General features: G+C 37.5%; 1 protein-coding gene across 39 annotated transcripts in view; it reads left to right on the top strand.

Moving 5' to 3' along the window:
• RBFOX1 (RNA binding fox-1 homolog 1) overlaps window positions 1-24,259 on the top strand; it is a 1,284,179-nt gene that overhangs the window by 1,115,405 nt on the left and 144,515 nt on the right. Inside the window, exon 1 of one of the 39 annotated variants that reach the window (XM_061473774.1) lies at window positions 9,663-9,683. The exons of 37 other annotated variants lie outside the window; for them this stretch is intronic. In XM_061473774.1, the coding sequence (XP_061329758.1) occupies window positions 9,678-9,683 (6 nt within the window). In that variant the 5' untranslated portion in view covers window positions 9,663-9,677. Of the gene's footprint in view, window positions 1-9,662; window positions 9,684-16,239; window positions 16,374-24,259 lie in introns of those variants that run through there. One more of the 39 variants, XM_061473763.1, reaches the window with a different exon arrangement.

The raw sequence follows: 24,259 nt of genomic DNA, 5'->3' as shown, positions 1-24,259 counted from the left end.
AACTCTTGGACTGACAACATGGAAACAGTTTGTCTGTCAAGTAAGTTGGCCCAGAGTGAATTTTTCTCCTCCTCCAAACCATCTTAGTTTAGTGTTCTCATAGGACCTCTTCATTTAATCCTATTACATTACATCCAGTTGCTGGCATTTCCACTTTGAGACATATGGAAAGGAACTGGAAATGTATATGTATTTTTAAATGGCTGAGGGTGTGGATAGTGGTCATCAGCCTCCTTCAGAAATATCAAAGAGCTGGTTAATTCACTTGATGGTCTGAGTGAAGCAAGAACATGGGTAAATTTGAGCAGTGGATCTGCGTTTCTCTTGGTGACTGCTGTTTCCAGCATTATTGCTTTGAAAGCGTCAGTTTTATGAGCCATCATGAGGTATTCAAATAACCCAGTTATTTGAATAATAGTAAAAGTGTGTGTTGTGATACTGATTATGAAATAAGGTTTATTAACTTTATTAGCTAATTTTTCTTTCTCCCTTAGAAAGAGGCTCACTGAACAGTACACAGTAAGCATGCTATACACTCCATCACAGCCAGATACAGGCTGTACCAAATACTTATCTATTTCAGCTGAGACCACTGGCCAGACCTTCTCCTCACCTCCCAATTCCCTAATCTAATCTAACTCTGTGGGGTTTATGGGGGTTCATTTAAGCAACAGAAGCTGTGCTATAATTGTTACATGTGCCAGCAGCGATTTGTACCATCTGGGTATGGAAAAAAGAGGTTAGTACTACCACGGAGAAAGATCTTTATTCTGTTACTAGGCCAGTATAATTCAAGAGCAGCTACAGAGCAACTGGAAACTGAGACATGGGCAGCTATGTAGTTATAGTGAAATGTCAAAGTATAATGAAACAAGGGAAATGTACTGCTTCATGATATGAGCCAAGTTACAAGCAGGTGGCAGCAGTAAATATGTATATAAATAACAATATGGATGAAATGTCAAGGTTTCCAGCTGGCTTTGTAAAGGCATTTCAGGAATATTACACTTAGAGTAACAATGTAGTTTGACAATTTAATACAAATATGTATCACTTCAAAATGCATGTATTTACATTAAGGGCTTCGGTATCCTTAGGTTTTATCACACTTAAAATTTAGCTTCTGCCCCTACCTTTAGTTAAAACAGCCTTATAGTCTGTGAAACCTCAAACCATGTGGTATGTTTTATGGAAGTCTTGCTTCCATCTGACACCTTGTTATTCCACATAATGAAACCCGCAGTGTTTCTACCTGTGTGTTTTTGAAAATGACTACAGACTAAGACGACTTGTGTATAATGTTACAGAACTGTATGTGGTGACCTATTTCCATGCCAAGCCTGTAAACTTAACGTGTGATGAAAGATGCAGACAGGGTCTTTGCTGGCTGTGACAGAAGATCATTCAGACAGACCTCTCAAACTGAAGAGCAAAAAATTTTCAGAACTCTCTTTAGAACATTCCAGTCTGAAGCCTAAAGTTCTGGCTTCCACTCTCAATTCAATGATGTTATTAGCTTTGAAGAAAGAGGTTCTCTATGATCAGCATTATAAAAGTTTCACAATAGAGAGCATCAAAGAAAAAGAAGAAAAAGCATTTTAAAACATATCTTTTAAATAGATTTAACATGTGGCAGTTCATACCATTTTCTCTGCAGGAGTTCTGATGGAGTCTAATGCAGCAGGAGGAACTCTTGACACATTTCAAAACTTGCAGCTCAAGTATTCATAGTTAGGTTGCAAGCTGCCAGGAAGTCAAAAATTGACTAGAGAAGTAGATAATAATGAAAATGACCTGGTAACATAGTTGTTAAACAAAGCTTGCGTTTTATTTGCTGAGTAGATGCTTTAGAGAGCAGCACTAGCCTTTCCTTGGGTTCCATTGTGTGTCCTGGAGATGAAGAAACTTACATTTATATTGTAGGATTTTATAAGCATGAGATGAGCAGAAGTTACACTGTTTGTGATGTAGTGATACTATAGGGATAAATTAAACTTGTACCAAGACCTAGGGCATTATGCTTCAACTCTTAATACCTTTAGATATTTTTGAAAGTTATATAGTGAAATTATGAACTCCATAGAATTAGATATTACCAATCCACTAACTAATTAATACAGTAGGTGCTGATTGGTTACAGATTGTTAAGTTCAACTTATAACCGGTTACTGAGTTTTTATAACTAAAGCAAATCGCCTTATAATGTATAGTCACTTAAGCACATCTGTTACATTGATGTATCACTAGTTTATGGAACTGGATTAACTTCAGAGTAAACAGTGAGCACTCTGAAAGGTGGTAAACATAGACACAAGTCATTCATCTAGAAATCCCCAAGCATGATTTGCCAACGGGCTAAGTGCCTCAAGTATCTTACCCTTTTTGATTTAGCAAGATGCTTATACTGAGCATGCGGTAGTACTGATCATGACTGGAGAGAGAAGTAGTAAGGTTTATTCTTTCATTTCTGATGGTTAAATTTGCTTCCCTCTAATGTTGAAGTACTATCAATCCTGAAGTTGTGCTACAGATTTATGAAGTGTTATGTATTTGCTAACAGTGAAATCTAGTTTTCCAAAACGAAAGTCATCCACTGTACAGGTACCCAACAAGTTGTAAATATATCTTCTAAATTTCTGAAGTTAACTACCACACTTACAGCTCCTCTTCAAATCACGTGTGAGTCCGTAGATCAGAAGGATCACAGAGTCTAAAGCCGTTAATTACATTTGAACTGTATTTATCTGATTTTAGAGTCTAGCCATCTCAAAGTCTTAGAACAATTTGGGTTTTTTTAATTACAGATTTCATCTTCATTCCTTTTTTTTTCATCTTGTGGCTTTTGCTTTGATAGAGAGAAAAGGATCAGGATTGTGAAGTTTTTATGTATTGCTTTCAGTTGCCAATGACTTTCCATTTTATCATAGTATTGCTAAAACAGTTATGAAAAGATTAAACTTTTCTTCAGAAATTCACACACCCAGGGAACAGGTTCAAAACTGTGAAATGGTGCTGTTTTTTTTTTTTTTTTTTTGGGAGGGGGGCAGTATTTAATGCATGCTGATACTGAAGATATATCCCAAGATGTGGAAAAGGCTATGTGTTAATGCTGTCAACTCTTTGCTGAACTGTAGTAGGTAAGCCTTTTTGTTTCATTCTTTTTTTGTGTTGAGGGAGTTCATAAAACATTGCTGGGGTTAGAACTCGTTTAGTCCAAACAGCAGGAATTTCATTTGCCACTGGTATTTATCAAATATATGAGTGGAGAAGTTTGTGCCTTGGCTATATTCAGGCCCCAAAAATTATAGGAAAGAACAGCTGTGCAATAAATGATTTCAGCGGGTCAGTGCTACTACATGGAGAATGTAACTGACATTAGAGAAGAGTTTTCAACTGCCTGATACTAGGGATGCATAAAAATCTTGCTTGTCTAGAAATGTTAGAATATCAGATATAGGAGATGGAACAACAGACAATTACTGCTGAGGACAAAAGGCAAATTCAAGTGAATTTATAGAGGAACTTAATTCAGCAGTCCTGATACAAATTTAAAAGGTTCGTGTTTTACATACTGAAATAAATCCCTGGATCATCATAAAAAATGTAAAGATGGCCAAGTGGGAAAGAGAATAATTCTATAGGTCAGATGTCTTCTATAGAGCTAGGATGAGGAAGAGCTTGGAAATTATACAAATGAATATGCAACAATTCCAAGATTTTCTTTCCAGGTGGCAGCGTTAAGAAGCAAAGGAGTTGGTGTAGGAGAAAGCTAGCTCCAGTTCATATGGAAATTATTCTATCTTGGGTAAAAGCAGACTAAAAATTGTGAGTTCTGCCTAGCAAAAATGAGGAATAAGTAATTTAGGTTTAACGATAATGACATTTTTGTTGGTAGAATAATTGAGACTCTTTTCTATTTAGAGTCAGAATTTGGAATGTGAATCTTACTGTTTAGGTATAATAATCTCCAGGGATCAAAAGATTTGAATTTTAGGAAAATTTGTATCACTGTCTTGAGTCCAGATGTTTGCTACATCATTTGTAATAGCTGTAGGTCATGAAATATTAAAGGAATTTCGATTTTTAAGAATGAATTTAGAATCACAGAATGGTTTGGGTTGGAAGGGATTTCAAAGCTCATCCATTTCCAACCCCCTGCCATGGGCAGGGACACCTTCCACTAGACCAGGTTGCTCCAAGCCCCATCCAACCTGGCCTTGAACACTGCCGGGGGTGGGGCAGCCACAGCTTCTCTGGGCAACCTGTGCCAGTGCCTCACCACCCTCAATTTATTTTTAGGATTATGTAACTTTGATTTCAGTGATCGTTATTTTAAGTTGTCCCAAATCTGATCCAAGGGGCTGCTTTTTCTCTTGCACACTGAGGAGGAAGAGTTCATTTATCTTTTCTGGAATTTTATCCCAGGTCCACAAAGCCTAAAAATATTCTTATCACTTGGGAATTAATGGAATTAAAATAAGTAGGCAGATTTTAGTCCAATTCTTAATGGACATATATTAATCAATTTTGAGTGTCATTATCTTTTGTAATCTATGAAGGATGTGTTGTAGATGATTCTGATACAGTTTCTGCATTTAGGTACTCAAATTTAGCTTTGTAGTTTTCTATATATCATACCTATATATCATTTACATGGGTAGTTAATATTATACTGAGACAAATGCAGAAATGACAGTTTGGCATGCCTGCTCTTTCCTTGTCAGATACGGTATTTAGGGTATAAATAATAGATAAATAGCATGGTTATATTTAGCTGATATATACAGTAGCTGCTACTTACTACTGAAAATATTGTAGTACATTAGAACCTACTTACGACATGTTTCAAAGTTACCATCTGAATACAGCTGCTAATATAAAATAACTGGAGTGGAGATCTGTGAGTGTCATGAAATTTTATCTGTTTATATGATATTTTTATAAGTGAGTATTAAATAAGACACTAATGCTTGGAATTCAGTTTAAATGAGTTCAACAGATCAAAAGAGAAAATGCTCGCCTTAAAGGACAGGTCACTGCTTTTTTCTAGCAAGTGATCAAAGCTTGCTTCATTGAAGCAATGGTTAAACACTTCTGCGGCATGCCGATGCTTAGGTTTCTTTTCTTTTCCGTGTGATTTTGCTGTACCCCCTACAAGGACAGTGAAGGTAGACAGCTGAAGGACCTCCTAGAAGAAAGGACTGCATGTGTGGCAGGATTCCCCATGAGGTTCCATCACATTTGGTTTAAACATTTCATATTCATATTGAGAGTCTTTTATGCTGGTTTTATGCTGATTATACCTAGAGGCTATTAAATGTTATCAGATACTTTATAGTTGCAATTTTGAATGCAATTTGTGGTATGAAATCCTTTTAAAGGGGTATGTTTGACACGGAGCATGAGCATTTAAAGTGAAAGTACTTTCATAAACTCAGCAATTGAGGGTGTCATCTTTGTTCTTTTAACTCTCAACTGCTGGATGTAGCTTAAGGCTCAGGTTTGGAAGATGAGGTAGATTTTAAAATATCCATTCCTGTGACTTTTGCTTTTGCTGTTTTGAAATAAGAAAACACAGGTTGGTACAGATGATCATGTTTGTTCTGGCAGTCCAAAACACAATATTAAGGAGTACGCTTGGAGATATACATCTGATGTTCTATTTTATTATATTTCTTGTAGCTAATTAGGTTGCCATACTGGAGATATGAAGTTAGAAAGGAGTACTGAACAGAGTCTGGTATGAATAAATGGGTGTATATTACTGAGCTTTCACTAGAGAACGATTTTAACCTGTAAAAGATAAAATTCATGTAAAAGATAAAATTTCTTCTGTGCAGAGAAAGAACAGCATGTTTGGAGTATATGTGCAAAGAAAAATCAAATGAGCAGAATTTAATCTTCCAAGCACCTTAGAAGCTGTAATTATGACAACATATATGATAGAGATGTAGGGAATCAGTATAATCTGTTTCTTCAGGAGAGACAGGGATGTGCTGTAAACAGTGTGGTGAATCCATGCAAGAAGCAGTCTGAAAACTCTGGAGTTGTTCACTTGGCCCATACAACCAAGACCAGCCCTTCCTTAAACTGAAGGAAAGGAAGGATTATGCAGATACTCAAACAATATGATAAAAAACTTTGGGAAGCTAAATATATCATTCAACAGATTCTCCTGTTGTTTTAAAATATTTTTAATAACTTTTGAAGTGCTTTAATATTGAGAATACGTATGGGATTGAGTTTTCTGGAACATAAATGTTACTTGTATGATTGAATGTCTGGACCAAGAGAGAATTTAGGTTAGTATCTATAAATGAATATTCCTGGATCCTACTTTCATTTGTGCCCCTGAAGAGCTGTGTGGCATTGTGAAATCATGAAACCTATCCATGTTTCATTTCCCCATGTTTGAAATGGGCATATGTTTCAGTTTTTAAAAATTACAGTTGTCAGCAAAATTAGTACATACTCGAGGTCGGAGTGGCCAGCTCTGGCAACCCACGTAGAGATGATTTAAGGTATTGCTGCTTCTGGCTTGGTGCCCTACCTCTGCCAGGGGACCTCCTGTCCCCTCATGATAAAGTTCATAGAATAGGCAGTATACACATGTCTAACAGTATGGTTTATGCCCTTGGAGGATTAACTTTAGCTGCCATCGTTTTCACTTTGTTTGAATAGTGGGCGCATCACCTATTTACTCAAATCTGCTTTGGAAGTAGTTACTCCTTGAGCAGAGGAGTAGCTCACACTGCTTGAAGCAGCAGGTTCCTGATTCTCCCCAGCATGAAACCCCAGAGCATGAGAGCCAGTTGTGCCCACACGCTCAATGCTGTGGGGCAGGCAAGTGAACTCTGATGGCTCCCACCCTTGTGATAGCTGACATCATTGTAATGGCCAACAACTAAACAATTTGATAGTGCCAGTTCTAGTGAAAGTTGAGTAAAAAGTGATTAGTTTGTGGTTGGTTTGTTTGGGTTTGGTGGGGGGGGGGGGTGGTGGTGGTGGTGTTTGGTTGGTTGGTTGGTTGTTTTTTTTGCTGTGAAATGATGTAAATGTAGCACACCATTTATCGCTGAAGAGATTTTCTTGTGCTCTTCCTATAAATGATGATATACACATGGTGGCATTGAGCAATCAGGGACAGGAAACATGTAAAACAGAAGTCTACGGAGTGGGAATCTGGAAACAGAAATGCTGTACTTCTGTTCTTATAAATGAGCTCTCTTCTTGAAAACTTTTGCAGACAACTGTAGGGATAGCAACACGTCTTTTATATTACTAAAGCCAGCAGGAACCACTTTATTGAAATAATTACATATGATTTAAAATACTAATGTAGTGATGCAACAGTGTTCTGTATTAAAATTAAAAAGAGCATTCGATACAAGTATTTGCCTTACTGTTATATTCAGAATATGTGTGTATTTTGTGCTTTATGATGGCAGTGTGATCTAATAGAAGCAGACCTAGTTTAGTCTCAGCCTCATAAATACATCACAAAACTGTGCTGAAGTGGAAAGGAAGTAACAAGCTGTGCCTGAAAGCTCTAGGATTAAGCACATCCAGCAAAAATACTTGACAGATCCTTTGAACATACTCTTGAATGTTAAAAAGCATGAAAATTTCCCATCTTCTGTACCCTGCTTTTTACCATCATAGGTACATGAAAGAATATACATTTTGAAATGAATTGAAATAAAATCCTATGTGACCTGCCTTAATTCTGAACCATGCTTGAAACATATTTTGATTAAAATAGTTGACAGTATGCCAGAAGACTTTCTTGCAAGTCTTCTAAAAAGATAATTATTTTTTATTTTTCTGTACCTTCATAGGAAAGTTAAATGGCAGGGCTCACATCATCTATATCAAGGTACAGTCATTGGAGCATCTATTAAGTTTTTGCAGCCGTTTACATTCTATTTTAATCCAGAAGGAGAACTGATTATTTAAATAATACAATTTGAATTACATTGTGCTGATACCTTACAAGATCTTCCTGGAAAAACTGTGCTTGTAGATGGAACAGCATCAATTCTTCGTGTATTAGGGCCACAAGTCTATTCTGGGACAGGTATCTAATCAATCAGTAGTTCAAAATCCAGTCCCTTTCCCATTCCTCCTCAGTAACACAGCTCAGTTACCTGAGAGGAAGTATCTTTCTTTAGCCTGATGTTAGCAGTATGTTGTTGCTACTAATATTTTACAGTTGTTCTGCTTCTAATGTCCATAGGATTACAGACTTCTAGCAGAGCCACAGGGCAGCACATCTTCCTGCAGTACTGGTCTGTACTCTGAGGGGAGTGTGTTCTCCAGAAATGATGTGTACCCTCTTCATTCCAACTGAATGCCACAATAGCTGGTGTTGCTTTAGAGAAAGCAGAAGTGTGTTAGAAAACAACTACTTATTATCTGGCCAAGTGACCCTGATTTGTTCTTCGAAGGACCAGGATAACCCTAGACTGACTGACTGCTTCATTGCCATCACTGTCACCATCCAGATTTTTACTCTTTTTATGTTTTCATACTACTTTTGAAGTCAGTGTGCTTCACAGAACAAACCCATGGATTCTCCATACTGAGAACCACTGATAAATTATGCAGATGTAGACTTACAGGGAAAGGAAAATAGGAAGGCAGCAGGGAAGAAATGAAGGAATGATGGAATCCTTACAAGTTAGATCAGTGGCTTTACAATCTATTTTAAACTGTGGTGGTTATTGTGTTTTGTTGCTTCGGGGGATGGTGGGGGTGGGACTGTTGTTTATCAGTGTTGTTTTGTTTGGGTTTTTTAAAGTCTTTTGTTCCTGATGTCTGAACTAGGCACATGTAATTTACTGTGAGAGATTCCATCTTCTGGGTCAAGAGAGACCCTAAGTCTAAGCAGGAAATTTCTTCATTGCAAAACAGAAGGGGTTTTAAACATCATGTTTTGGGCATAATAAATACTTAGGTCTTAGGCTATATTTAGGCTACTGTGGTACCATTTTGTACTGAAAAAGACAAACTAGGAGCACTTGGAGATGTTTCTTAAATCTAACCAGGCTGTCCACATTATTATACTGGAGCAATGGTGGATCTCATGAACCAAAGACTGAGGAACAAGTATTTCTTATTAGTCATCTTGCCTCTCTGGTGGCTTTATCAATCAGGCTTTCCTTGACTAGAAAGGCTGGCCTGTTCCTCACAAGTGGAAGATTTCAGTGGAGCACAGATTCTACCATACCACAGCCTCCTTTAATGGAACTGAAACCAGTAAATTACACATTCCAGTGCTGCTTTGAATGAACTGATCTCCTGCTGTGTGCTATTTATAATTTGTTTGGGCATGCACTCACAAATGTTTTCTGTGATCTAATAATAGCTATTACTGATAGCTTAAATAATTTCAGCTGTTGAATCTGTTTACTATTAAGCAATAGTGTACTATTGGTGTTGACTTAATTTAGTGACTACACAACCTCTGGAATCTGCTACGGTGGGTATATTTCTCAGTCAAGATAAAGTGATATAGCTGTGGAAAGCCTGCTAAAATGCATTAAAAGTACGTATCTGAAAAGAAGAAACAATTTAAATGAAAGGCTAGTAGTATATTTATTTTTTTTTAATTAGTAGGTTAATACTTTATTATGATTTGCTGATTAGGTTCCCAGAAGCCTTTCCTACCCTGGTTGATGCAGGTCAGTGTAGCTTTCTTTGCTTACTTGATATATAGAGGGAACTTGAAGTCCCTAGATGAATCTGTAGGTGTCACTTGGAGTATTCAAAGAAATAGTCTTTCCAGTGCAAGATGTCATGTCTAAAGAGTATTTATCAGGGTATTCTTAAAAGAAGTGGTTTAAACTGTAAATAATTCTGGAAAATAATAACATAGAGTAAGTTCATCTGATTGGGGTATGAGGTAAAATTTGGCTTGTTGCCTGAAAATAGGGAATGCTGAAAAATTAGCTGTTTTACTCATTCACCTTAAAGTGTAATCAAATTAATCTTACAGTAAAACCCCTTATTTCTATTGTGTTCCATATTCCCCCTCTCCTTCCTACTGTGGTCCACTGTGCATGCTACCAGCAAGCTGTGTTGCCTTTCATAATTGCATAGTCCTTTATTCTCAGGATGGTCATGTGGCAAGCACTGTAACTGTTTGTCTAGAAAAATGGCATTAAAATTGGCACTTTTTTGTTTGCCTGTTTTCAGCTCTGTCTTTTATAGTGAATAAGCAGAGGGAAACAAGGAGAGGAGCCAGCTCCAGGTGACTGGCCAGCTGCCTATGGATCAGCACCAAAAAGTGCTCCACAGATTGCAATTTGAAACCCATTAATATAATGGATAAAGTCTGTGAAGCATTTTAAAACCTCCCTTGCTTATAGTGCTGCATTTTATAAGCTAGGTGACATCAAAAGAATTGGTTCTGGCTCAGACCAACTAATAAAAAAGGATAAGGCTTATTTTTATGCTGAATATCAGTAAAAGCATGTGCAGAAGATTACATTTAACATTCTGGCTTTTACCCAGAGCACAACAAACTCTATCTTATCCCCATCCATCAGAAGAATTTGATAGGTTTGGAGACCCCAGTTTTTGTATCCCTGTATTGAAGCACGAAGAAGCAGCTTAGACTTGTGTATCGATCATATAAACATGACATTGTGTACTTTTATGTTTCTTTGAACAAATGTTAAATGGTTGTGTAATTAGGTGTAGCATTTAAATAGGGTGTTTAAAATGATCAATACATAAAGCTGATATAAAGCCTTAAATATTCTTGTTATATATTACTATACAAGGAGTAAGGGAAAGAAATGGAAAGTCTGGCTAATTCCTGAAGTCAGAGAGAGAACGGTATCTTTCAGAGCCCAGTAAAAATCACATGTAGTCATTTTTGTGCTTATACAGCTTTAATTATTGTTAATTTTTCTAGTCACCACATGTTTATTTAAAATTGGGGTTTTTTTTTGGTTCAGTAGTCCAGCCTGTACCAGCATTAGCCTCCAGATCTCAACAGCATCCTGTTTATTCTGATGTAGCTTGCCTGACTGACTCCCCAAAGATAAAATTCACTAAGTGAACTTGACAGATTCCAGGCTGTCTCCGTATGGCAGGGACTGGGCTGCAGCTTCTGAATCTGCTTGGGAATTAAAATCTGCTCTCACCTTATTAAGATGGCAGCAGTTACATGCAAGTCAAGTTTACAGGGGCTTGCTTTAATTCTTTTGGCTTCTGCTTGAGACCAGTCCATACCATTTTCTGTGTATGTGAGTCAGAGAAGGACCAGAAGGATGATCTTTCTTCTACAAACAGTACTTATCAGCAAAAGAGCAGACTTAAAAATGAATCTGTATTTCTGTTGTTGACAGTTTTTTAAGAGGCATGTATACAATTTAGGCTTAGCAGGTGCTAAATGGACAAGACCACAAGAGATTTCTGAAAAAAACTGATGAAACTGTGTGAATCTATTTGCTGCCGTCTCTTCCTTCCCTGTTGCCTTCATATACTAATTGTTTGTGATTCACCTGTTAACAAGTTAGTGTTATTTTCCTACATGAAAAATGTCAAACCTATATTCTGGCTACATCAAAATATTGAGCTTTCCAACTTGAATGACGGGAGGGTTTTTGAGAATTCACACTGCTGAGGATCTTTCCTGCATGTTTAAATCTGTGCTGCCTGTGGCAGATAGCCAAAATCAGTCACAAGAAAGGGTTCTCCTAAAGTGACTGAATATTAGTGAAAGAAAATACAACTGAGACACATGTGCACTATGCATAAAATAAAATATTAGAATTTGCCATCTTTATCATCGTTAATCAAAATAATGTCATTATAAGATTTTTAAAAATCCATTCTGATTTTTCACAGGATTGAAGTAATTCATTTTGGTAGGTTTAAACAGATCATCCTTAAAATGACAACATTAGCAAAAAGAATTCAGAAAAGTACACAAAATATTTGAAAGTGGTTAGTGCTTGTTCTGTAAAATAAAGGCAGTGAAAAAATTTATTAAGATATAAGATTGAATTAATTTTTCTGTATTGGGATTGTTTGTAGAAAGAGGTTTTTCTAAGAAAATAGAACTGGTAGTAGAGATTTCCTTGGCTACCTCTGTTCCTCCCTGACATTGCTTATCAGCATCACATACATACTTTTAAGAGAGATCAAGAATTAACAACCTGTCTAAATTTGCTTTGTTATATCTTCCCTGTCTGCTTTTCATAGTCCAGAAGTAGAAGGTGAAGATCTGGTGTGATACATTCAAATCTTAAAAAGCAAACCAACCTGAAAAACGTCTGTGAGTTAAACTTCATATTTAAATTAAAAGTCTCATAATCTCTCCCTATTGCTTTTGTCCTTTCTTTGAGAAGCAGTGATTTTATTCCCCCCCCCCTTTTTTTTTTTTCACCAGATACTGCATGTAGATTTGGAGTTCAGATTCTATAGATGGTAATCAAGCAGCAGTATTTTCTGGTTATGTGTCAATAGCTGTTTCTTGCACTTGCATACTTTTCCTAGCAGAAATGAGGATCTTGTATGGGAACATTTAACTAGTGTTACAGTCTTACCTTTCTGGAAAGAGAATCTTTTGAGAAACCCCTGTTCAGCATCATTTTTTATTAATCACTTTGTATGTTATCTAAAATTGTGGATCAATTTGCGAAAACTGATTTTTCTCTCGATATGCTGCTTGTTTAGTTCTTGGGAATCATCTGTGTCTTCCTAAATGTCATTTGTAATGTTTTTTATCTTAATTGGCTGTATTTTGTAATATAGGCCTGTGCTGAAAATTAACAGTAAGCCCAATAGTACTAAGCTGGAAACAATGGGACTACGCTATTATTGTGTTTCTCACAATGTATGCTTGGGCCTTGTGAGCACATCAATAAGAAATGCCAACTTGGTCATTACTATGGTGGATGCTCTTACAGCAGATTTTTTAAAGGCAAAATTTAAAGTCTCTGAATAAAAAGAAGCCGAATTCCCACTCAAGAATTTATAATAAGCAAATAGGTTAAACTTCATAGACCTAGTGCAAGTATCTCTTTTATGACATACTTCTTTCCTACTTTCTGTATTACATGAAGGAAGTTTTACAGCCTAGCTAAAGCACCAGATACAGGGTATATTAGTGTATAGGGGGTATCTTTGAGGAAGGAGCCTTTAATGTTGCATCTGCATAAAAAGTGAGGTAGGTTTGATTTTTAACAATACACTGCAGTCATGTTGTTACATCTGTTACCAAATTCACAGATATCTGCCTTTTAGAGCAATTGTAGCAGATAAATGCAGTGCCTCTTACAGACTCAGGTTTTATTTTACCCAAAACTGGTTTAGAATTAAAAGCCATAGAAGTGCCTTTTGGTTTTGTTTTCACATGCCTTTTGTGTGTCATTAATGTTTTTCAGATGAATCACTTGATGCTGCATTTATACATTTCTTGCATTTGTGAAGTGAGCATCTTTTTAATGTTCTGCAGTACGGACTAGGCAGTAGTATTTCTTAATGCCATAACTTAACAGCAAATTGAAATCCACTCTTTGACTGAACAATTAAATGGCTTCTCCACTAAACCTGGATGTTAATGACCATGGAATGGAATAAAACAAAATGATCAGGACTGGGAGCTCAAGCTAACCCTGTAAACATCTAGACTGGCTTAAGTGCAGCAGTCTGTATTTACAGCAGAGCTGGCAGCTTGCAAGGTGTGAGTGTTCTTCGCATGAAGGAAAAGTTGTAGTTTCAAGTTGCTGAGCAAAAAGCTTGAAGTAATCTTGAGCTTTTCTCACAGAAGCTTATGAGGGAGTGTTCTGGCACTTGAAAGGGTAGCATGGTTATACTGGTCTTGAACAGGCATTAGCATTGTTCACTAGAGAGCAAAAAGGGCCTAAAAAGGTCTTCACCACTTCCAGGTTATTCTGGAAAACCTTTAAGGGTTGGTTTTTTTTTTCTTGTTAGAAAGGTGTTTGGGTTTGTGGATGATTTTGTTGGGTTTTGGTTTTATTTATTTATTTTACCTGGCTGGTAAATTTATTTTATTTATTTTTATTATTTTATTACCTGAGGTAATAATAAGAAATTGAATAGGTCCATCCAGAGAACTTGAAGATTCCCAAGAGAACTGTGCAACACACATATACTGGAGATGACTATTTGCCACAGCAGGTTGTAAGATTGACATATTTAATTGCCCTGCTTTTTCCATTATGCATTGTTTTTAGAACATGGTAACTTTAAATAGCAGTTTACATCCATTTATTTAAAATTACATTGAAGTGGTCATATGTAATGTCATATGTAATAAAATACATGAGGAATTTACGAGATTGTAAGGAACTGGTTAGTGACATAGAAAACAGCTCAGTGTTTGCTCCCACATGAATGCAGGTTGGGTGAGGAGGATTGCTTAGGATGTGCTCCTTCCTATATGGAAGGCACCCTTACTGTGGAGAGTCTCTTATATATGAGGTGAGATTCTTCTGTTATACTAATACAGTGCTTCTTTTAAACAGCCATAAGCTGGGATTCTTGAAGGGTCACTGTTGGAGCTTACACTGTCTTCAAGGAGTGGTCAACACAGGAGTTGTCCAAGTAGAATTAGTCCTTTTCCAGGAGAAATTCATGTATCTGTTTCACATGTAAAAGAAAAGAGAGAGAAATAAATCTCCTTATTCATGCTCTCCTTTTATATCTGTGTAAATCTATATTGTCTGAATTATGGTAATGCAGAGGAAATGCAAGAAGTACACCAACCCCTATTGTATATTTTAAAAACTGATAGGGAGTAAATGGTAGTAGCTTATTTAGGTTGTGTGGTATGACTTGCTAAATTTAGGCTGGAAAGACCTGAGGATACTGATCAGGGAGTCTTCAGAGTATTTGCTTCCTAAAGAAGGCTAAGCCCAAGTTGTTTGTAGACACTGTCCTAACCTCTAACAGATTATATAGGTGATGTGGGGCAACAGTGTCCAGACGAGATCTATCACTGCTTTGTGGGTACCATCCCACGGGCAGGGGGAAGTGCTTAACGAATGGGCTCTTGATGTAGGCTGAGTGTCCCACAGGTCTGTGTTGCTATCCAGCAGAAGAAAGCAGTTGCTCGTAAAATACATGAAAGTAGGTTGGACCACATTGTGAGCTTACGAAAACTTGAAGAGTCTCCCTAGAATCAAAGTAGTTGGTGGATGGTTACATCATGTGCAGACAGGCCCCAGAACCAACTTTCAAAATTTGTACCAATGTCTAATTTTCTTGCCAAGTGCATGAGTCACTTTGGTCAGCTGAATTTAGAAAGGAGAAGGCAGTTGCATGGAGTGCTTAAAAATCTCTGTTGCTTGAAAAATCAAGCTTTCGTTTTGGCTTTTGCAAAGTAATTTTTTGCTGGCCAGTAGTATCAAATCGGTTTAAACCAGGAATTTATTCTCTCCCAGTTTGGTAAGGAACTGGATTTACATTTCCAGTGAGCAGTGGATTAAAGACAAGTACTGTGCAGAAGAAACTGGCCCAGGTTGCCTTCTGTTTTACGTTTTTACTTAAGTTTTCTCCTCTGTAGAGAGATTAACAAAATGGTTCACTATATTTGGAATGCTAATGGCAGTCATTACATCAAAAGAGGGATCTATTATTAAATTGACAGAATGACAGTGGCAGAAATCAGCTATAACTTGTTCTGCAAGTCATTTACTGGTAAAATCACATGCAAATCTTTAACATTGATCAAAATTCCATTTCTCATTGATTTTTGCTCTGTTAGACCTAGGACAGAATAAGAAATTGTTCTTGGGTGTAGGTTGGTACACCATAGAAATTGCAGTGCTTGGAGCCAATTTTTACCTCCTGTGTAGTTTATTTCTTGCTCCTTTGCAGAAATTTATTTCTCCCTTAGAAATAATGTTTACCTAAGTGAGTAAAACCTGGGTGAGGTCTCTTCACATTTAAAAGAATTTCCCACATATCTGGTTTTGATTGTCATACCCTTCAGTGTGCTTGTCCAACTCCTACCCACACACCACTATGCAAATGAGGCACTCCCACATAGTGACTGTTCTGCACAGAAAACATTAACCGCCTAAGCAGCCTTTTTTCCTTTTAACAAATGGAGTTCTGAAAAATATTCTGAAGTACAGTTCTGCCCACCAGCTGAGGATAATGCAGGGGCACCTTTAAAATATATTGTTATATAAGCTTATAGGAAGAAATTAAGCAAAAATGGCAAACTTTTGCTAGAGCTTTAGAAAGTTGCAGTTTGCTTGGGATGGAAAAGAAAGTAGTTGAATTCACTTTAGCTACTGATTGTATTTAAGGCAATGATAAACTGCCACAGACCTAGCTGGCAAACCTCTACATCCTTGACTAAAGAAAATGGCAATGATAAGACCAGGGTAAGAATCATTTGCTCTTACTACTTTTCCAAAGCATCAGCTACAGTTATGTTATTAGAGATGATGCTTTTCGCAGTAGTAGTAAAACCGGTGTGTTGATTGTTCCTTGCAGTTTAATAACAATTTTCATTTGCTTTGCCCGACTAGAAAAGCAAGTCCTGCTATGTTGGCCTGTCCCAGGAATGAGCAGTGCAGCGCTGTCACACCTTCCTTGCTACCTTCACAGTATATTCTTTTGCTGTCTCTGAGAAAATCTTCTGTCAGTTGATCCATTTGTGGATGGTTTTTGTGTCTTGCTTTGAGAGCAGCATTGTTTCAGAAGAAGCTTCAGGAGCATCTGTGTGCATGTTTATGATGAGAGAACTGTTTATGGAGGAACTTCTAATTTTGGGGGGTTTAAAGTGGTAGATGGATGTAAAATTGCACATGCATTGCAAATTGTTATTTTCTGTAAAAATTGTTCATAAACAGAAAACAGTGCTACAAACAATATCTAATATCATAGCTCAGATATTTTTGAAACCCTCCTTGTTCCATTACAGTTCAAACTAAAGCAGTCATATTAGAAGCTGGATTCTTTCATTTATATGTTGTATTCTTGTATTTTTTTCTTTCTAGTCAAATTGAATTAAAAATGACTGAGAGTTTGCTGTTGATTCTTCAGAGCTCAGTAATTGGTTTCCATATGTTGAATAAGTAACTCTATCAAGCCATCTGTTTCATTTGGAATTAGAAGTAATAGTATTTTCATTAGGGTGAAGCATTTAACTGGTACTTTAAACAAAACATAATTTGGGGCTAAATTTAAGTAAATTCCTTTTTTTTTACATTATTCAAATAACAATGATTATTATTTTTTAAAAACTATAGGTCTTAAATTGTTAATATTTAAGGTATTATTTGCATTGGAAAATCATCTAACATTAAAAATAAGTCTGAAACACAAAATTGGACAAGAAAGCCTCACCCCTAATTAGCTGAGTGGGCTGTCAGCTTTATTCAGGTCTTCTGTGTAAAGGTAAATTTATCTAATGTGCTGAACAGAAAACAGATTTATATTCCATTTTAATATAGCTAAATATTAGGAAAACATCACTTAAATCAGAAGTTCTGTCTACTTCTCACTTTTGCTCATGACAGTGCAATTTCGCTGCTAAGTTTTGGATGTTACTGATATCATCAGCTTGTTCCTGGGAAAGCCATAAAATCCCGAGTCAGGTCACTTGGCAGTCAAGTGGAAATGAAAACTGCTTTTCAGCTATATTGTATTGCTTTAAATTGCAAATGTCTTTCTATTTGCTTCAGGTTTTTTTCATTCTGTTTTGTTTTTAATCCTGCTGTTGCACTCTCTGTGTTAGAATCTAAGATTTATATTTCTTTGACTGTTTAATGTTTTCTTTCATCGCCTTCATAAATAGTAATGACTAGCTTATGTATATCCAGGGAAGTAAGGCAAAAAGCCCTTGAGTGTGCCAAGTCTGAAAAAATTCAAATTAGTGTATCAAATGTTAGAAGAAGAGGAATTAAGGCTCTTATCAGCTAACCATAAGCCAGGAATCTTCTAAATTCTAACAGTGGTTTGGTAGATAAAGCTAAACCTAGCTTTACTTATGAAAGACAATGGCAGGCATGTGGTTCAAAGTATAAGGTTTCACCTTAATGAAAGCTATTTAACATGTTATTCTAAATCCACAGAAAGGCAGAATTTTATTCCAAGGTGTAGCTCATTTCTATTAGGGGAATCCTGCATTTTTTTAATGAACATTTTTCTTTTTCTCATTTCTAATTAGCTTTAGCACTGAGATTCCAGAATGCTAGACTTCAACACTGAGAATTCTAAGGGTAATAAAGCACCTGAGGTGGTATTTAATTAAAGTAGGGTGGTGATAGGGAAGACCTGAGCAGGGCTGAAATGCTAATCCTTTTTCATTGCTCAGCGTCCCCTTGTGATTGTGATTGATGAGTTGATTTCTCTTTACAGCTTCATTTGCATCATGTGATAATACCCCCAGGCAGAGGTGCTGTGTATTTCTGGATGAGAGCTCACCATTAGTATAGGCTAATGTGTTAAATGGGGTAGAGGTAGGGTGAGGAGCTCTCTTAGCTGTGAAGCAACCTACTAAATAACTGGTTTATGGTGGGTGATGCAACTCCCTATGTAAATGCTAGTACTCATAATACCTTTATCTACTTTTACCTTGAAAATACACATTCCCCACTGTCTGTCCTACCCTTTCACTCTTGTATTTACCTCAATTATCATGTTAAAATGATCATGCAGGGTAGTGTGTGCTGTGAGGAAAGAATGCAAAGTTTTCTTTGATGCTTAGAGGCAAGATAAATTGGTCAGGACTTTCTTAAAGAATAGATACTTTTGTTATTACTAGAATTCCTTCTTACTGAAATTCTGACTCCAACTTGAAACTTCTGTAATGGCAGAGCTGTTTCTTCTTTGGAACCAAGAGGATAATAGTGAGACTATCCAAGCTTCTTACGTTGTCATTCTGCTTGCCCAGAAAGATACAGTCTCATAACCTCTTTGCCCCTTACATTGGTTTTCCTGTAAGCCATTCTGACCTGCTTACAGCTGAACAGATCTTCATGTCAGTGTGTAATACAAGCATTTCCATCAATGAATTTCTACTGGATTAGTGTAATCGTATTAGTTCAGTATATTTGCTCTGGCAACAGAGGAAGCCAACAGTATTCTGGCTGTATAAACAGGAACATAGCCAGTAAATTGAGGGAAATGATGATCTTCCTTTACCTGGTACTTGTTCAATCACACCTAAGGTATTTACCCCAGTTTGGAGCACTCTAATATAAGAAAAATGTTGATCAACTAATGTAGGTTCAGCAGAGGGCCCCCAAGATGATCCTGTCCTGGAGCACATGCTATGTGGTAAGAAGATGAGGGAACTGTACTTGTTCATCCTGGAGAAGGGTCCAGTATGAGCTAACAGCAGCCTTCTGATGTCTACCAGGATGCTATTGAGAAGATGGAGCTAGTCTCTGCACAGAGGTGCACAGTGGGCGGACAAGAGGCAACACACATAAACTGGAAGAAGAGAGTTTCCAACTAGACATGAGGAAAAACCTTCCCCATGAAAACAGTTTAGCATTGGAACAGGTTGCCTAGAGAGTGCGTAGGCCCTGAGCCCCTGGGCCTGGTGTTGTAACTAACCCAGCTTTGAGCAGGAGCTTGGGCTGCAGACCACATAACAAAGAGTGCAGTTAAATGATCTTAAATGCCATAGCCAGATATTTTTACTTTTCACAGCTGATACATGTTTCCTAAGATACAATTCAGAAGTAATTTCTTAACATTTAAATTGGATAAACCAATGTGGCACATATGTGCAAATCTTTAAAATGTCGTCTGCACCCTCTGGGCTGTCCTACCTATTTATTGTCTGTTTGCCACTTCATGGGTGGGATTGGTCTATCTGCTGCTTCCTATATACCATTCCTCTCCTGTTTCTTCAGGGAATAGAGTGCTCTGACAGACTCTTTGGGTTTATATCAAAGTATTGTTGAACCTAAACATAAGGGAAGAAATATCTTAAATCCATGTAAAATAACAGTCTTGCATGTGCACTTGTATAACCTGAAGGGTTACCATCCCTTCTGTTGAAATTGTAGCAGTTTTCCATTTTCCAATCACTGCTACTCTCTCAGGTCAAGTATTTATTCTTTTGTAGTCTTTCTCCTCCTGTATGTTCTTAAGATAGCATGGGTATTTGTTTACCTGAGTTCACAAGTGTAGACTTTTTCCGAATCTCATTGTTTCAGCTTACGTTTGAAAGTAAGTTGGCAAAATAAATGAACTTACAGAAAGAATAGTTATTGCATATTTTCCTGATTACTGGTGAAGAGATTTTCCTGAATTGTTCCTTACCTTGCTTATTTTTCCAGAAGCCTGCTGCTAAGTGTAATTGATACCCAGACAGGTCATTCCAGAATTGATTGTGATGCTTTAAGAAGCTCTCCGGCTAGAGGCTCACAGTCTGCTGGTTGAGATGGCAAAAATATATTATGTGCCCAGGCTTCATGGAGAGCTGGGTTGCATATACTGAACAATTATGGGGCTCAAAAAGCCAAACCTGCTGATAGTGCAGATGCACAAAAAGAGCACCCAGATTTCTTCTGAGCTTGCAGATGGTGACATGTTGGGCATTGTCACTTTCTTGCTGATGATGTGACAGAAAAGTTCAGTATATTCCTAAAACTGGTACATAATCCAACATTCAGTCTAATTTAATATCTCCATAATTGGGTCAGACTGACTGCACTGGACCTATGCTTCTACTTCACTATTCTTGCTCAGTTCAGTAGCTTTAAGTTAAAAAGCTGTAACAATTTCTGCAAAGTGGAAGCAGTGAAAGGTGAAACAAAAAATTACATTCAGTGGAGTATCTTCACAGGACATGGTTATCTCTGAAAAAAAGAAAGCAACCTTGTGCAAAGAGTCTGAACAAATTGCCCTGTTTACTTCCAAACACTTCAAAAGTTTTGTCGTTTACAGCAACATGCAGAAAGTTTAGATTATATTTGAATATAAAAAGTATGGATTCTAGTGAACTTCCAATCCCAGTGAACTGTTGTTCAGGGGGAAGGACTTCGTTATTGGAGACGAAGCTCTGGGTGTCTGTATTTATCTGGTTAACTTCTTGGAAACATCTAAAATTCCTCTTTTGCTTCCATGATCACTGAGAAAACGTTATCATTTCTATACAGGTAGTTCTGTTTGTCCAAGATTACCTAGCACAATAAATTTTCCGGGGAAGTAGAAGTTTCATGCATGAATACCTTGGTTCAAGGTAATTATTTATTAATATTGGTGTCTCTTCTACTACTGGTTTTCAGAAATTTATTTTGATGACAGTTGACTGCATTAACTAGATTGAGTAGACTGGAACTACAAAATGGCAATATACATACTTATGAATATCTTCAACCACTTCTGAATAGTTATACATTTATGGCAGATATATTTTTGTGCTCCTGAAATTGTATGTGAAATCTGGGTTTCATCTGAACTATGTGGGGTTCTTTTCTAGATTGCAGTTAACGTACAGCTGATTATTTAATCATAGAATCATAGAATAGTTAGGGTTGGAAAGGACCTTAGGATTATCTAGTTCAACCCCCCCCGCCATGTGCAGGGACACCTCACACTAAACCATGTCATAGAATCATAGAATAGTTACGGTTGGAAAGGACCTTAGCATCACCTAGTTCCAACCCCTCTGCCATGGGAAGGGACGCCTCACACACAAACCATGTCACCCAAGGCTCTGTCCAACCTGGCCTTGAACACCACCGAGGGTGGAGCATTCACAACTTCCCTGTGCAACCCATTCCAGTGCCTCACCACCCTTACAGTAAAGAACTTCTTCCTTATATCCAGTCCAAAGTTCCCCTGTTTAAGTTTTAACCCATTATCCCTTGTCCTATCACTACAGTCCCTAATGAACAGTCCCTCCCCAGCATCCCTATAGCCCCCCTTCAGATACTGGAAGGCTGCTGTGAGGCCTCCACACAGCCTTCTCTTCTCCAGGCTGAACAGCCCCAACTTTCTCAGCCTGTCTTCATATGGGAGGTGCTCCAGTCCCCTGACCATCCTTGTGGCCCTCCTCTGGACTTGTTCCAACAGTTCCATGTCCTTTTTATGTTGAAGACATCAAAACTGCACACAATACTCCAAGTGAGGTCTCACGAGAGCAGAGCAGAGGGGCAGAATCACCTCCTTTGACCTGCTGGTCACGCTCCTTTTGATGCAGCCCAGGATGCGGTTGGCTTTCTGGGCTGTGAGCGCACACTGAAGGCGGCTCATGTTCATTTTCTCATCAACCAACACTCCCAAGTCCTTCTCCACAGGGCTGCTCTGAATCTCTTCTCTGCCCAACCAGCAGCTGTGCCTGGAATTGTTCCGACCCAGGTGTAGGACCTTGCACTTGGCATCAGCCCACCTCACAAGCATGTCAAGGTCCCTCTGGATGCCATTCCTTCCCTCCAGCGTATCAGCCGAACCACACAGCTTGGTGTCATCGGCAAACTTGCTGAGAGCACACTCAATCCCACTTTCCATGTCACCGACAAAGATGTTAAACAAGACCGGTCCCAACACCGATCCCTGAAGGACACCACTCGTTACTGGTCTCCAGCTGGACATTGAGCCATTGACCACAACTCTTTGCGTGCGGCCATCCAGCCAGTTCTTTATCCACCGAGTGGTCCACCTATCATTTGATGTCTCTCCAATTTAGAGACAAGGATGTCATGTGGGACAGTGTCAAACACTTAAATGTACATAAGCGTTAATGGTACATACCTGCATAGAGAATTTTGTTAGGGCTGTATTACTTATTCTTTTCTCATTCTGAAGTAATTTGTATTTCAAAACTCAGTGTTATTTGTAGGTGAACCACAGATGATTCCTAAATAAAACTTGAGTGAGATTATTCTTCAAAGAAAGGACAGAGTTTATTTTAAAAGCTTGCAGACAAGAGAATTTGAGGCCGTGCACAAGTTACAGTGTGAATGTGGAGCTGTTTGCATCAGAAAGTTGCAGTGTGTAAATGAAAGCTTAATTACACTGTACTTCCACACAGACTGATAGATGCTCTGCTTTTACTTTTGAACTATTTGTCTCTGTGTAATTTTATTAAAAGGTTTCTTTTCACCTAAGGTGATGGGAAGTACCATTTAGCTGGGCTATGTGACTCAGTGCAGGGGTTAGTAGTTTGCTATTTTATTTATTTTTAATTATTATTTGAAGTGAAATGGTGCAATGATGTTGCTCTTTCAGATTCACAAAATGTAATATGGTAGCCCACAAATTCTAGTTGCATACTATGCTTTTGAATTTCTGGTTTGTGTATGTAAGAATTGGAAGCAAAAGCTATTAAATTGTTAAAGCCCAAGACATACAGATATCGGGGTTAAGTTTAGGGTGACTTCACCCCACTCTCACTTTGCATCATAGAGCAGTGGAGACTTTTGCAACGTGTACTGGTAATGTTCTTTGAATCAATGTCAGATTCTCTGTTTAACTGAAAATATATCCTAATTTGTTTGCTTCTGAAGTGTGTGAGAGGTCTTGAGTTCAGGCTATTTAACTGGTGTTCAATCTGTGTTACTAAAATGAAGTTAAAACAGTTATTCGAAAAAATTATAATAATCCTTATTAATGAACAGCATTTTCAGATCAATTTACTATACTTCATAACTCTCCATTGAATTTAGTTCTTAGTTTGATACTATGAACACATAGAGTGAAACTGAGTATCGTGTGTGCATTGCTTTTCTTGATTGATGCTGATTAGTCACTGCAGACCTCTTTATTTGTCTTCATTGGAGATTTGAATATTGGTCCTTTATTGGAGGATTTAAATCTGCTTTTATGCCTTCTGTTACTTGAAATTAGCTCACTGCTTTGTTGGGTTTTGGAGGGTTTTTGTTTGCTTTTTTTTTCCTACTATTCTTTAGAACCTCAGGCAGTGGAAATATTAATAATTGTGTAATTTAAGAATCCATTTTAAACAGTGAACATTTTTGTTACCACATGAAGTTGATTGGTGAGCAGTGACCCTTTTGTGGTTATTTGTGAAAGTGGTTAATGTATTTACCACTTCTTCAACAAATGGGAAGTGCCATAGTTGTGTCAAGTTCCAAAATATCTTTTAATTCTCCAAATCCTGGATCAATTTGCTACACTGGTATCCAAGAATAAATGGGAGCAGGCGAAAAAAATCTCTGAATTTTTTTAGAGCCTCAGAATAGTTCAGAATTACCCAAGATATTTTGCATAACAGTTAAGGTGTGTATACAAAGGTCATTCATTGCTTTTCATGTTCATGCTTATGCATAGTTAGCATGTTATC

Source organism: Pezoporus flaviventris, unplaced genomic scaffold (assembly GCF_033815535.1).
Source record: "Pezoporus flaviventris isolate CSIRO_AGI_PZ_B2104156 unplaced genomic scaffold, CSIRO_AGI_Pfla_v1 ptg000078l, whole genome shotgun sequence".
Taxonomy (NCBI): domain Eukaryota; kingdom Metazoa; phylum Chordata; class Aves; order Psittaciformes; family Psittacidae; genus Pezoporus; species Pezoporus flaviventris.
The sequence above is the reverse complement of the archived record's forward strand: the minus strand, read 5'-3'. Positions and strand labels throughout refer to the sequence as shown.